The 15,776-nt window shown below is 23.1% G+C and overlaps 1 protein-coding gene across 1 annotated transcript; it reads right to left on the reverse strand.

Annotated features, from left to right (window-relative positions):
- Positions 1-654: 654 nt before the first annotated feature.
- On the reverse strand, positions 655-8,381 carry LOC128958786 (RING finger protein unkempt-like). Its single transcript, XM_054304719.1, has 10 exons — positions 8,098-8,381; positions 7,523-7,732; positions 3,792-4,166; positions 3,439-3,713; positions 2,841-3,106; positions 2,328-2,775; positions 1,919-2,262; positions 1,795-1,860; positions 1,445-1,606; positions 655-791 (listed from the first exon to the last, which is right to left on the reverse strand). Exons 1-10 carry the CDS (start codon positions 8,316-8,318, stop codon positions 762-764), a joined length of 2,397 nt encoding a protein of 798 aa, XP_054160694.1. The 5' UTR covers positions 8,319-8,381; the 3' UTR covers positions 655-761.
- Between the last annotated feature and the right edge of the window lie 7,395 nt (positions 8,382-15,776).

Raw genomic sequence — 15,776 nt, forward strand, 5'->3', positions numbered from 1 at the left:
CATATATCATATACTAATTATTTTCAATTATCATTACTTTTACTATTCGAGGCATTGATTTTTAGAAATAAGACATTTTTCGATTGTTTTCGACTTTATTAGTATTATAATAGTATTATTTTAAATTATATATATTTTAGTGACTAATTTATTATATTAATGTCATTATTATTATCAATAATCTTTAGCGCCATATAAAATAATAATGTATTTTCTTTTTTTATTTCTCTATACATAAGACACTACACTTTGATGCAAAAAATATAAATAATTTATACACTTTTATATAAAGATTAATGTCATAAAAACAAAAATATGTGACTTTTATATTTATAATTTAATAACAAAAACATAGTTTTCTCTATAGATATGAAAACAAGCGAAAAATATTAACAAAATTTGTTGCAATCATTTTGAATGCATTTTACGTGGAATTACTGTTTCATTAAATTCAGAGAATATTTAAAAATATATGTTAATATAAAAATTATCAGTATCATTTTTAAAGGAATTTTTGGAAATTTATTTTGCTTGTGTGCCTCAAAAAATCAATGTATAATATAATTAAAAAATTAATATCTACATAAATACATTTAAATTATTAACATATAGTGTTTTTATTTATATCAACCAATGATTTATCAATAATTTGTAATATTATAATAAGTATAAACAGTATATAATAATATAATTTAAATTAAAAATACTTTTATAATAATTTGATTCAATTTCTTAATTTATGTTTATATAACTCTTACAAGTCATGCAGTTTTGTGTTGTCTTAATAAAGCCTACAAAAAGATATGTAAAGACAAAACAAACTTAATATAAATCAATAAAAATCAAATCATAAAATTAATAATTATTTTGTGTAAATTAAGATTAAAACTGTAGTATTGAAAATGTGTGTATTATTTGAGTCATTTCACAAAAACAAACAAATACTATCTTAAAAATTCATTTCAATTATTTTCTAAATTATTTAATAATTAAAAACCTAAAATTACTATTAATTAAAAACTAATATAAAAATGTTTGGCCAAATATAGAGGTGGGAGTCAGATATTGGGGATATGTCTAATAAATATAAAATATATTCATTATTAAATATATTTATATTAAACTATAGCTAAAGATATATTAAAATATTAATTGAATGCAAATTTTAATTTTTTAATATTATTAACATTGACTAAAATTATGTAGAATTAAATTGTTGATAGATATTGCTTTATATGTACCGTATATTCAAATTCAGTTATAATAGTCATAATAATCTATAATTGATGTGAGTATGAGATTTGAAGGTAAGGGGATCCCCACCTCATGCCATACACACATTGTTTCAATTGTAACAGTTTAATGATACAGTAGTATCGGTATATGTTTGTGTAGTGTCTTTGTAGTGATATTATAGCGAAAAGTTTGAGTATAAATTGCATACCTCTTCGATACACTTTAACTCATTTCGTGTCTGATTCTGTAATTGGATTAATTGGTTGGCAGTCATTGAACTCAAATCTCCCATACGTTTGGTCTGTAATGTGTTTTCCGAGCACTTCAAGAGCTCTAATTCCCTTTGAATTGACGACAACTTATTCAATGCCTTTCATGAATCAAAATTAGACGAATAAATAGATAAATATGAAACACATACTCATTATAATTATTAATGTCTAATCATAAGTAAAGTAATATAAATAAACTTTTAAACTGCTTTAAACTGCTAATTAAATTGTATTGTATAATAATAACAATCAAATAAAGTATATTATAAGATAATGTCAGCCATACCTCATCCCTCTGTGATTCGGCTAACTTTTCTTTTCGTGTCACTTCTTCCACTTCTAATTTCCATAACTGTTGGTAAACAAGACATAAATTGACAAAACATAACATTTAATTAATCAATGCTTACATTCATGGCTTGAGCTAACTTTTCTTCATAATTAGCTAACGTCGCCTTATGTAATGAGTTTTCTTCGCGAAGTCTCTGCACTTCCATCATTGAAGCCATAATTGAATGATTATTGTTTGAAGAACTTCCCGGAGACATGTTATTAGAGCCAAAGTCGTATAGTGACGACTGTCCCACAGAATTTGTCCGCTGTATAAATGATGACGACATACCAAAACCAGTGCCAGTATTGGTTCCGTGCGATAAACCAGATGTTTGATTACCACTGGTCAATGATGATGCTATTGGAGAAGCACTCACTGGAGGTGATGACAAACTATTGCTTGTATTATTTAGTCGAGCACCTAATACAATAATTTAATTACCGGTAAGCAAATCAATAAAAATTAGGTAAATAGTAAAGCAGTACCCGGTATGTTAACGGGTTGTGTTGACCCCAATATGCTATTTCTAGTGAGAACACTATTGACAACACTATCCATATGATTGGAAACATCACTATTGGCGCCAATACTTTCTCTATGATGCTGTTGAAACTCTTTATCAAAACTATCGATTTGCAAGTCATCTAAATTGAGATCATCTAAATGATTAAAAGCGGCGTCTATTGGATTGAAATTACTGGTGTATTGATTGCCAATAGAGTCGGTACCGGTTGACGGAGATATAGCAAAATTTGAGAAAAGAGGTGAACTGTTTCCCGCAAACAATGACGAAGCGTTGTTATTGAGGGGACCATTCTTTTCATATATTGATGCAAATAAACTATCACTTCTGGTGGTGGCTGTAGAAGTACTGTAACTACGGGGGCGGGCAATGGGTCCTAAACATCCAGATACTGTCATATCTCTGAGCGCCTAAATTTCAATTACAAAATATTTGTTCAATAATTATTTAATAATTTTTAAAATTTATAACAAACCATTTGTGGTGGTGGCTGTGGGGCTGACAGATCAAAACCGCTTTGATAGTGTTCGGGTAGTGATGAGGCCACTGATTGATTATTAGATGTCCTATTGATAATGGACTGCGGGGTCGTACCTGTTTGTTGCGGGTTTGATATAGAACCGGTTCGACTGATCGGCACAGGACTAGTGTTACAATTATTAGGTGGCAATACATTAGACACTAATTGAGATAAATCGGTAGTTCCTTCCATAGATAACTCTCGGGCAGCGGATATCTCTTCTAAATATAAAAATACAAATTATTAGATTCTAAATTAAACTACTTATGTAAGTATAAATGCTAACAAATATTACGAAATTATCATCACTTTTACATAATTTTTTATGCGATTAACACAATATTATATTATCAATTTGGGATATACTGTATATTTTAAAACTAACATTTATACAAATATAAACAAAAATTATATCATTCAATATTGAAATACATGCTATTTTATATAAATACAATAATATTTGACATTTAAAAATGAATTATAGACTAAATAAATAGATAAAAGACAAATAATTGAATGAAACTGTAATAAAATAAAACAATCACGTGCTTACCATTGGTCTCCACGTGTGCAAATGCACAGAAAGGTCCGCGCGGACAGTAACCGGTCTGTTGGATATCATTACATTTGGTTGATTTATAGATTTCCGGATGAAACTGTTGCTCAGTTCTTGTATGACAATAGGGACAACCGTCCAGACTCTCACAATTAGTTGGATCTCCCCATTCATCTCCCTGTTTAACATTAGGACAGGGAGTCGATCGATATTTATATTTTTTGGGTGATCGACGTCTGTCTTTGTTGTTGTGAAACTGAGGACAGGCATAGCTATTATCGTAATAAAACAATTTCAGTGATAAGTTAGTTGTCTAAAGTAAACACATTTATATAAATATGTTGACAAACCCCTGTCGGCACAGTCTTGGCGGTCGTTTGCAGATTTCTGTCTTATAATTAGCCAATACATAGGCCGTGTCCTGCCATCTCGGGTCTTCATTTAGGGCGTTCCGCTCTTTGTCCAGATTATTGGGTATCGCATTGTTATTAAAACCGTTTTCCCCGTCGCATAAAATATTTTGACCGCTTTCCATGGCCTGTAGTTCCCGAATGTCATACACTGGGTTTCGCAAGTCATGTAATCCGTGTGCGAACGCACAGTGCGGACCATTTTTTACACAATAACCCCGAGTGTCCGTATCGTACACACAAATACCAGTCTTATAGTATCTCAAATGATAGCGGCGTTCAGTGTCACCAGCAGTCCTATGAAGGTATGGACACCTGTTGTCGAGTGAATTATTTGAATCCATTTTATTCATTTAATTATTTTAAATCAAATATATTTAAATAAAATCTATATATATATATATATATATATATATATATATATATATATATACTGTATATAATCTAAATTAAATAACTTAAAATAGATTAAATAACTTATATTACAGTATATATTAATATATATTTACTTTGTAAACAAATCATTTCAACAAATTTACATAATTCAGGCATTCATTTCTTAAATAATAAAATATTGAATATTATATAGAAAATTATGTGAAACATGATATATACTACACTAGAGTTGAAATTATAAAAACTAATTACTATACATATGCTGTAATTATTGGTATATCTATAGCTAAATTTATATGAATTTATAAAATATTGTTGTATGAGTTGTGTAGTTATGTTTTTACTAATTATTAAATATTTTCCAAACTATTATTCAAATAATAATTCAAATAATATTCAATATTATTATTGATAAAAATGTATAAAGTATTTATGAGTATTTCAGATTAATTAATAACAATATATAATACGCTAAACTAATTATCCAAATAATTAATCTAAGAATTACTTGTAATTTATTAATACTTAATAGATTCTAGAAATCTTCAAGACATACAAATATTCAATATAATTAATTGTCTAAATTAAATACAAAATAGATTTATATAGAAATATAATTTAATGAAATGTATGGCTAATTATAGTAAAGATTATGAAATAATAATCTGTAAATGTTATTTCAAATCAAAATTTAAATGAATGTTGAAATAAATACCTGATTTATAATATAAAAAAAATTATTTATAATTATTTGAAATTCTCAGAAAATTTTTAACATAACTAACTATAATATACTTAAAGTATTAATGTATGTAATCAGTGGACTAATAGTTGATGTTAAGTGTATAGTATACACATATCGTCGATATGGTAGACAGCATATGAATAATTAAGTGAATGCACGAGTAGATTGAATAATAGTATTTATTGTGTGATAACTTTGTTAATACAATGTTTCAAAATAAGTTTGTACTGTACTGTAGATGACAATCATTTTAAGACTATAGACTAGAATTGAATTCAAAATTTAAATCATCCGTCAATTACTCAAATTTTATTATGTAATCAACAAAATCTCAGTATTTTGTATTTTTTGCTTCATTTATATTTAATCAAATTATACAAAAAAAATATTTTAAAAAAACAAAATAATGGGTTATTAAACAAAACACTATAATTTAAAACTTCAATAGTTTGAAAAATATTAATTTTATTATCATTGCTTATTACTAACCATATATTTGTTATTATTTTGTTAATTATCTTAGAGTTAATTTTTATTTCTTTTACAAGTAATATAACATTTGATGTTTAAATTATAATTGTTTTCATAAATTTTCTAGACTTTACGTTTTATTTGTTATAAATTAATTATTATAAAATATTTTTAATGAACTATTAAAAGCAATTAAATTTTACAACAAAATAGATATTAAGATCTAAGAAATTAGATGAAACTTAATTTTGTAAATTAATAATTTGTAGAAATTTAATAAAACATTTTATAACATTGCATTGTTAAAACTGTAACAATATATAAATTTATTACAATAAAAATGATTTATAAACTAGTATTAATTAAATGATCATAACTTATTTTATTTTTAAATAAATTTATTTTAACAGAATTCAATTTAATGTCTAAAAATTTATCCATTACTGACACTATAATAATGTTTTAAATTTAATACATCTAAAACTTTAAAAAAATAAAATACTGCCAAAAATGCCTTTAATCAAAGCTTAAAAACATTTTAAAATAAAATTTAATAAAAAGTAATAATTATTATATATGTGTTTTAGTTTCAATATCGACATAACACAAAGTCAGTCAATACTATGGGTTATATAAGTAAAAATGTATTATCAATGAAATCTCAACAGAATATTCTATTAAATCATTTATATAGTTTGCAATTATAATTATATTTTATTAACAATTATTACAATTATATATAAACAGTTTAAACACAATTATCACACAATCTATACTATAGTAATTCAATTCAAAGACTCGTACTTATAATAATTATATAAATAATCAATATATTATAAATTGTTTGATATATTTTTTTTAATTTATATATTTCTATTGTTATGTAATCCTAGTGTTTACTTAAGAGAATCTAAACAATATTACCATGCTAGTTTAATTAAATTAAAAATACAATTGTATATAATATTAAATACAAGTATAACATATTATTATAATAAATTATTTGTGCAACAATTTATATTATAATAATTAATTGTATTACTGAATATAAAATATGATTTTATTTTAATCTTTATAAAAATTATCGACAAATTGATTTGTTTGTCTTTCTTGTATGGGATGACTCTCTCTCTCTCTCTCTCTCTCTCTTATATAACAACTCTCAACAAAACAGGACATAAAAAGAGTTCACTGAACGCAATGGTTAGGAGGTCTGGGTTTGCTCTCTATGTCTAACAATCAAAGCATACAAACTATATATTCTCTTTGGTTTCCAATCTTTTATATACTTTAAATCCAATGCTATATAATATATCCTATTATAACTGATACATAGCAATGGACAGTGAGTCCATTGTCTCAAAAAGTTATGGCCAGACAGTGATAATAGTTTATTTGGTAAGGGGTGTGATATTAGGCTTATAATATGTATAAATATATCTATAAAGGGAATGAACTCATTGGTCTGTCTGTAATCATGTTTTTATATTAATATATTGATAAGTCATTGCACACAACATATATGATATATCATAATGAGATGCTATCATAACAAGTGATAAATAGAAATTTTATGCAAACTTCTACACTGAAAGTTGTTTAATTAAAAACGATATAATTAACATAATAATAATAATATCGTTTACCAGATATATAATATATCTCATATTACATAATTAGTTGATGTAATTTTAGTAAAAACTTTACTATTAAAAAATTACATATTTTGTTGTTTAAAAAAGTATATAAAAACAATAACATTGCATAATAACTATATACTGTAGTCAAATGTGATGTAATAACATTATAATAAATTAGAAACAAAAATACTATTGATTTTTATCTAATAACTTTAGTTTGCAGTTATAAATACAGCTAAAATGTAATCAATCTATTAATTTAATTCTCAATTAAAAATTATAGTTATATATTATTTGGAAATTATTTATCTATTTGTTAAAAAACAAAAATTAATTTATGATAAGAAATTGATTTGTTATACAGTGTCACGATATATATGATCTGTTATAATGACAAATGAATTGAATGTATGACTTACTCGTCACCCTCTGGACAGACACCAGTTGTTTCATCATATTTAGTACAGTAAACATCGGGCGAGTAGTTGAAAGTGCCGTCACGTTTCCGTATGGGTCGACGGCGCCGTTGGTTACAGAAATGCCAATAAAAACACGTGAATGGCTTATGTTGTGTACATTTGTGTTGTAGGAATAGTGGACATTGTTCACAACGAAACTCCTTTAAATACCTGTCCATTGAATCACACATTATGTTAGATAAGTTAGTCATTCATTCATTTATATTACTGTATATGTGTTACTATTATAGTATATGTTATTATAAAGTATATGTTATCAAATGTATCATTAAAAGCATGTGTGTGTGWGTGTGTGTGTATGTGTGAGTGTGTATGTATGATATTAAGGCCAATATTGTTCAATCATGATATTGACTGATATTATAATTGTTGTTATAGTTGACAATGTAGTTAACGTCTACTACAACAACAACAACAATATAAATGTCACGATTATTATTAATAATGTAATGCATTGTTTGTCATATCATGTGATGCTATATATAAGTGACAAACAATAACAACACAACACTTACTGATAATGCAATGGTTTCTCAGTCTGTGTTGTCAACTGTTGCGGTGATTGTTGTTGTTGTTGTTGAAGTTGTTGTTGTGATTGTTGGTTATGTTTATTGTTTGGAGAAGTGGTGTTTGATTGTGAATTGTTGACAATATTGTTAATATTATTATTATTATTATTATTAACACAATTAATAATATGATTGCAATTATTGGTGTTGTCAGTAGTGGCGGGCATTTTGTTGTTTGTTAACAATAATACATATAAACCAATACTACAACAGTATTGCAGTCATTCAAAGCTATAGCACTAATATTATAGTTGAAAACCCATAGCTATAGCTATAGTATTAATAGTATTAATATAGTACTGTATATACAGTATATACAGTATATAGGAGTAGACGCACTAAATTGAAGCGCAATCAACAAAACACGTGATTTTTGTTGAAACATACGTCAAAACAGTGGAAACACACAAACATTGAACTGACCCTCAACTCAGTCAATGCCATTACTATACATATATTATGTCATCAATCAATTTGTTACGTTATTTATGACAAACATTGTATTCTTTATATTAATAATATTTATTACAGAATATCCCATCAATTGATTGCATAAACTTTATCTATAATTTAGACAATACTTCATAGTTAAGTCATAAAATAAATTTGATTTTTTTGTTGTTGATATCAAATGAGAAAATATTATACTTTATTATACAAATATTATACATTTTGCTATTTACTTGTATTAATAATATATCGTATAATTCAGAAAATTTTATAAAATTAAAAGTTTGTATTACCACTAAAAAAGGTTCAAAATTTTTATAATTAAATTAACTCTACTTTATATTATGTGTTGATTAAGTTTTAACTTATAAATACTTATGAAATATAATATAATTTAGAATTTTAGCATCAATTGAACAAATTGTAAAATATCATACTTATTACAATTAATTTAAAGTTAGCTAGGTAATATGTTTATCTAAATAGGTTTATATAATATTGTATATTTATTTATAGTGCAATCAATTTAATCTAGGTCATATTGTCATGATTTGATTTATTATTATTATATTTTGTTTGAAACTATATGTTTGAATTGTATTTAAGTATATTGTGTTGAATATACATGTATTTGATGTATTGGCTGAAAGAGATATCTTTGAGTAGCCAATGGGCAACAAAAATAGTTTTAAGTTTTTATGACCCGACTGTCAACAGTGAGAAACTGTTGTGAGTTTATGGGCACCGATAGTACAGTTGGAGAGCACAGTCACTCTTGGATTGTCGACCAAACTGTATAGTTGTATACCATTTGTATCAATAGATGACAAATCTATTGACTATTACTTTTCAATATATCCAACCAATAAACATATTTTATTAAAACTAAAATATAGTTAATTATTAAGTGACTTCAATAAAGTACCTAGTTCACATAATAATATCCTGACAAATAATAAATAAAACCTAACAATATTCTAATATATTCATTTGACTGAATCTCTAAACAAAAATTATTAATAAATAAAATATTTTTTAAGAACTAAAAAATTATTTTTATTCTCAATTATATGTTTGAATATTTTAATTAATAGGACATAATTTGGAACCAAATATGATTGATATTTCGATATTTTGTTCACATTTGTTGATATATAATGTCTGAAACAATAGTTATGTCCATTGAATGAAAACGGGTTTTCTATCTGTTAATTATAATCTGTTTTACACTTAATATTGCATCAAATCATAGATAACTTTTACAACAATTGCCACTAAAAAATGATAGATGACGGAAAAGTGCTTAAAGTGTATATAAAATAGCAATTATTAATAATAATTATAAATGTTTATTAATATATTAATAGTAGTAAAAGTCCTGATTATACGACTAAATTCTATATATAAAATTAGCTTTTCATAGATATATACTTTAAAAATAAATGGTTTTTATGATAGTTTAAAATGATTAACTTTTTTATCATACATCTACTATTAATGATTATCATGGTAGATAAATTGAATAACTATTAACATGTTGATTATTTTTTTCAAATATCAATTGTATAATCAAATAAACTTTTAAGAGCATATCTATACAACTATATAAATTGGAAATGTTTATATGTTGGTCACGCAAACAATTAATTTTCGCGCAAATATAAAAATTAAAATTAAGGGTCAAATAAAATTCATTATTGTATTAAAGTTTTATTTGTTTAATTACTAGTTATATTCCCTGTTTAACATATTTCCAAATTATATAGTAGTATAGATTATTTATTACACGTGCGAAGCTAACTATTGAATTACACTTTATTACACATAGAGATCTCTCTATTATATTTATAAAATAGTTAATGATTTTTAATTAACATAACATTCTTTATAATGAAATATTGTTAAGTCATTTATTATTATTATAATATTTATACTGTAATGCCATACAAGTATACTGTATTGTCTATACATTCTGATATTTAGTATTAAATTCAAAGTAATTATAATCAAAGATTAATTTTAATAATTTTAGTAAATTACTAAAACATAATTATTTTTATATTACAAATTGTATTAAAATTAGCTATAATTTAAATAGTTAATGGATTTGAATCAAAATTATTTTATTTAGACTTAATTATCTAATTATTATAACTTATAAATATGTTATGAAAGTATACAGTATATTAAATGACAATTATTTGCAATTATTGAAATACTTGGCTAATATAGAACAAACTCATATAAAAAGTTATATAATTTTATTTTATTAATAAGAAATAATATTTATTTTACTATTATTTAATTTGTTTACATTTATATATAATATTTTAATCCGTAAATAAATAGAATAAATATGTTTGTATTTCTTGATATTTATCAGATTGTTATTTACAACTTTTAATAAATACTTATTTAAATAAAAATTTGCATTATTTACGATAATTTATCATTTATAATGTATTTAAAATTAACATTAATATTTAAGTACGAATTTTTCATTGATAGGATGGTTGCTAATTAAAATATATAATATTATCTTAATTTTAAGATATTGTTTACTTTAAATAACATAATAAACATCTTTTGTATTAATGAATTAGCATTCGTAATATAATTGTGATTAACAAAACTAAATTTATTACGTATTTTTAATATACTAATTTAATAAAAAAAAGTACTTTTATAACAATATTTTTTAATTAATTATTTACTAACAAATAACAGAATAATTAACAAAACAGTTTTTAATGTATAAATAATATTCTACTTTTAAAAAATAAATTATAAGAAAAAATTAAATGTCCTTAATTTGCTTCAATATTATACTCAATAATATTAATGTACATAACATATAAATTGATTAATTATTTTAATTTCAATAAAACTATTTAAAACATTGAATTTAAGGGGAACTCTATACAGTGTAGTAATGAAGGTTATTCTATAAAATTGTAATTAATACAGGTATTTAAATTTTTTAAAATTAAGTGTGATTAAAGTTTTCAATTGGTTAATGTGAAATATAGTTATTAGCATACATTAATGACTTAAACGTAAAATGATTTATCATAGTTATTAGTTTTAAATTAAATATAATAATTAGTAGTATTAATATATAATTAAATATAATGAAATTAAACTTAATTTTCATTTAAACATTATTATTAGTGGGTAAGTATATATTTATTTAAAATTTATTAGAAAAAATGTCATTAACTTTTTTACTTTTTATTTTATAAATGCTATATTAAAAATGACATTAAGTTATATTAATTAGGATATTAGAAATTAATCATAATTTTAGACAAATTTCTAATAAAAATATTCATATATAATTTCATAAGTTAAATTAATTGAAAATAAAATATTGATTTTAAATTTTGACGAAAAATAATAGAATATTGTATTTATGTATTTTTATTTTATAAAACAAATATATAGTCTATATATCATTTAAAAATAAAAATATTTTTATTAAAATTTTAATGACTCATTCAATTATTGTGTTATCTAATAAGTACATTAAAATTATAAATATTTCAAATATATTAAATAAATTTTTAAATAGTTCTAAATTATAGTTTAAGAAATAAAATAACATTAATAATTTAATACCATAATACAAAAGTATAACAAACTAGTCTATAAACAATATATTATAATAATAATAATAATTAACTAATTAGATTGAAATGCAAGAAATGGTGGAAATTGAAGAAAATAGCAAATTATATGAAAACTCTATTAGATTTCATATATTAAGGAAATGGCGAAAACTGACGCTTAAGAAGAAGAGACAACTATTTACGAAATCATTGCTATTTATTTTGTGTGTATTTCTTCTCATTTATCACTCATACCTATTATTTGCTCAGTATTTTAGTGGCAAAACAGTGGTCAGTGTGCGTATGGAACGCATACGACCCGATGCTATGCCGTCCATCACTATATGCTATCCTTTTGTCTTACGTATGGACGGTATGGCCAAACGGTTCCCAAAATTGCAACCAAAATATAACGAATATAAGCGTATTATAGACACAGTAACTGAAAAAGACTATCAAAATGAAACTTTAAAACAATATTTAAGTGAAATGTATTACAATTTTACTGAATTTTATGAAAAGCAAAACATGGGTTTAGAGTATTTGTTTGAAAGTGATATAAGCATACCGTTTGACTTATGGAAAAATTCCGATTCTATGGGAATTCCTGGTGATCCCGACTTTCTCATTATTATAGCATTGGTTGGTATTAAAGACAAGCAGTTACTTGAGCACCGGGACACTCAACCCATTGTGTCAATCGTGGCTCAAGAGTTCGGTCAAATTCGCAAATGTTTGACATTTTATAGTGAACTCAATCCCAAATGGCGAAGATTTGAGGTCAACTTAAATGAAATACTTATTAGAATATATCATAACAAGTATTGGTTTCCACCAAATTTATTGGACATACCATTGACTAAAAATAAAATTCATTTCTCACTTCATTCAGCAAATATAACACCATATGATCTGCGATCTGAAAATTTCATTAATTTAAAGACAAATCATGAATACGAGATCTTATTCTCGACCATCAAAACTAAGAGACTTCCGGAACCATATGAGACAATGTGTAGAGACTATGATTTGGATAATGTCTATAATAAAGAAAGGACGCGATCTGACTGTAGATACAAATGTTTTGTCGAAGAAATATTTAAAAACAAGAATTGTTGTATTGATAAGCAATTTCTTCCAACCAATTGTTCCCAATGCACACTCTGGTCCAGTAATTTCATTCAACAACATTTTGCCCAAAACTCTCATTTATGTAATTATCAGTTAAAGGATAGTTGCGCACTGGTAGTCGATGACATGTGTCAGGATAGTTGTCAAAATTATTGTCATATTCATCTTTATAACGTTGAAATTAAAGATAAAAATAAGTTTGATAAGCATAACCCATGGAACCGGGAACTCATAATAGACCTGGCTCATAACCCATTGTTGGATCAATACGTTGAACACTCACCTGAAATGTCAAACATTACTTTTATAGCTAATTTAGGTGGACTTATAGGAATGTGGTTAGGATTGTCAGTGTTTTTTATTTTAGAAACAATCGGCAGAATATTGTAAAAGTTAATTAAAACATAATTTCATTATATATACAGTATATAAATATATGTGTATAAGAAAAAACTATTATTAGAAATTAATTTTGTAATTTTTAGTAATAAATAATATTTTAGTAACATTTACAGCATTTAATTGTTTGTTGAATATTTTATTTATTAAATCTAAAATAAGCTATTATGAATTCATCAATATGTAGATTTAATTTTAAATGATATCATCTATTTCTTTATTTTACATTTATTGTATTACAGAATATGACTAATAAATAGATTATTTAACGTTATATAAATATGATGTTAGTATTATTTTTATTTATGTAAAATAATTAAAAATACACATTTAACTGATTTATATATCAATTTTGAGAGTACTAGTAACAATATTATATACAGTATAATTGATATTTTTAAAAATGTTAATACTATATAATTATAAATCATTATTGAATATACAAAATTTACACAAATATTTTGTATTATAAATTATGAAAATAAATAAATATTGCATTTACAGTAATATTGGTATATATTTATTACTGTATTTTACATTGCAGTTATTATTAACTATTTTGACGTAACTTAGATTTTTATTGTTTATTTTACTTAATTTTATAAATAAAAATTTAAAAAGAAAATTAATATTATAACATTTTATAGAAATTTTGTAAATTTTAAATTACCTTTTGCAAAACATCAAATTTTTACATATAAATATAAGTAAATTTATATTATATATAATTAATATATACTAATATAAATAATAATAATAATTTATAAATAAACAATAAACTTTCTAATGTAAATAGTAACGTAAACTTGTTAATGTACATTATACATTGTATTAACTCAATTACATTACATTTTATATATGTATTTTACAATTATAATATATTTTATGTGTATAGTAAATAAAATAAAATTAAATCAAGTGCTTTTTTAACTATAATTATTATCATATCAATGTTTTTTAAAATGTTTTATATATTTTACTATTAAATGTTAAACAATATCTATCATTGTATTCATAAATAAGAATAAAATATTTTCTCAAAATAGTAACAATATTTTATTAAATATTAAATTTACTATTAATAATAACAAATTAATGTACTGACATATAATTAATTTAGGATCAAATTTAGGTTAATTTAGGTAAGTATATAATTTAGATAGTAAGTATATAATTAAATTAGATTATTTTTTTTATCAAATTATGTTTATAAAATTTATTATCTATATTTTTTTCTTTAATAATAATTGTAATTATATTAAATAATTTATATAAAATGATAGAAATAATATATTCATGAGATTTAAGCAATATTACAATAGAAATAAAATAAAATTATATGCATTTTTATATAATAGCATAAATAATCTATGATAATAAATTATATTTTAAAATTTAACTAAAAGTAAAAACAATTTTGACTGTAATTTGATTGCTATTAAATTCAATATAAACATTTAAACTTCAATTTACTTAAAACACATTATTAGTTAAATAGAAATTAAATATAACAAAATGTAATAAACAATACCATTAGAAAAAGATAATCATTAAATATAAAAGTGTATATACTTTGAATATAATCACAAATTTTATTTTACTATCTCTATTAATAGAATATATAAATGTAAGATTTAATTGTTTATTTATTATTAATTAATAATTTTTGATATTATTATTAAAATGCAACAGTATTATAATCGGTTATTTTATAATTATTTTTTTTGATGACAATAAAATCAATTAGTATATTCAAAGTATTTACGCTATTTAAATGTAATATAATTATTACATTTCACTATAGAATATATACAATAATAGTATATATTGTGTACAATAATTATACAAAGTATGACCATTGACGCAATGGGTGAGTCTTTTATATACTAAATAATAAAGTCATGTATGAAAAAATCATTATTTGATGTCTTGTATTTTACATTACTAACAATACATGTATATAAATAAAGTATTTAATATAGTTTATAATAAAATTTGATACCTCTTTAATGCTTTATAAATATTTTGATGTTTTCA

The sequence above is a fragment of the Oppia nitens genome, unplaced genomic scaffold (genome assembly GCF_028296485.1).
Source record: "Oppia nitens isolate AA-2021 unplaced genomic scaffold, nextdenovo-longstitch-racon4-pilon3 scaffold3_pilon_pilon_pilon, whole genome shotgun sequence".
In the NCBI taxonomy this organism is placed as follows: domain Eukaryota; kingdom Metazoa; phylum Arthropoda; class Arachnida; order Sarcoptiformes; family Oppiidae; genus Oppia; species Oppia nitens.

Coding starts and splice junctions, on each gene's coding strand:
- LOC128958786 (XM_054304719.1), bottom strand. CDS start 8,318: ATGCCCGCCACTACTGACAACACCAATAATTGCAATCATATTATTAAT. Junction 2,776..2,840: donor CACAGCCACCACCACAAATG/GTTTGTTATAAA, acceptor ATTGAAATTTAG/GCGCTCAGAGATATGACAGT. Junction 792..1,444: donor AGTTAAAGTGTATCGAAGAG/GTATGCAATTTA, acceptor ATCTTTTTGTAG/GCTTTATTAAGACAACACAA.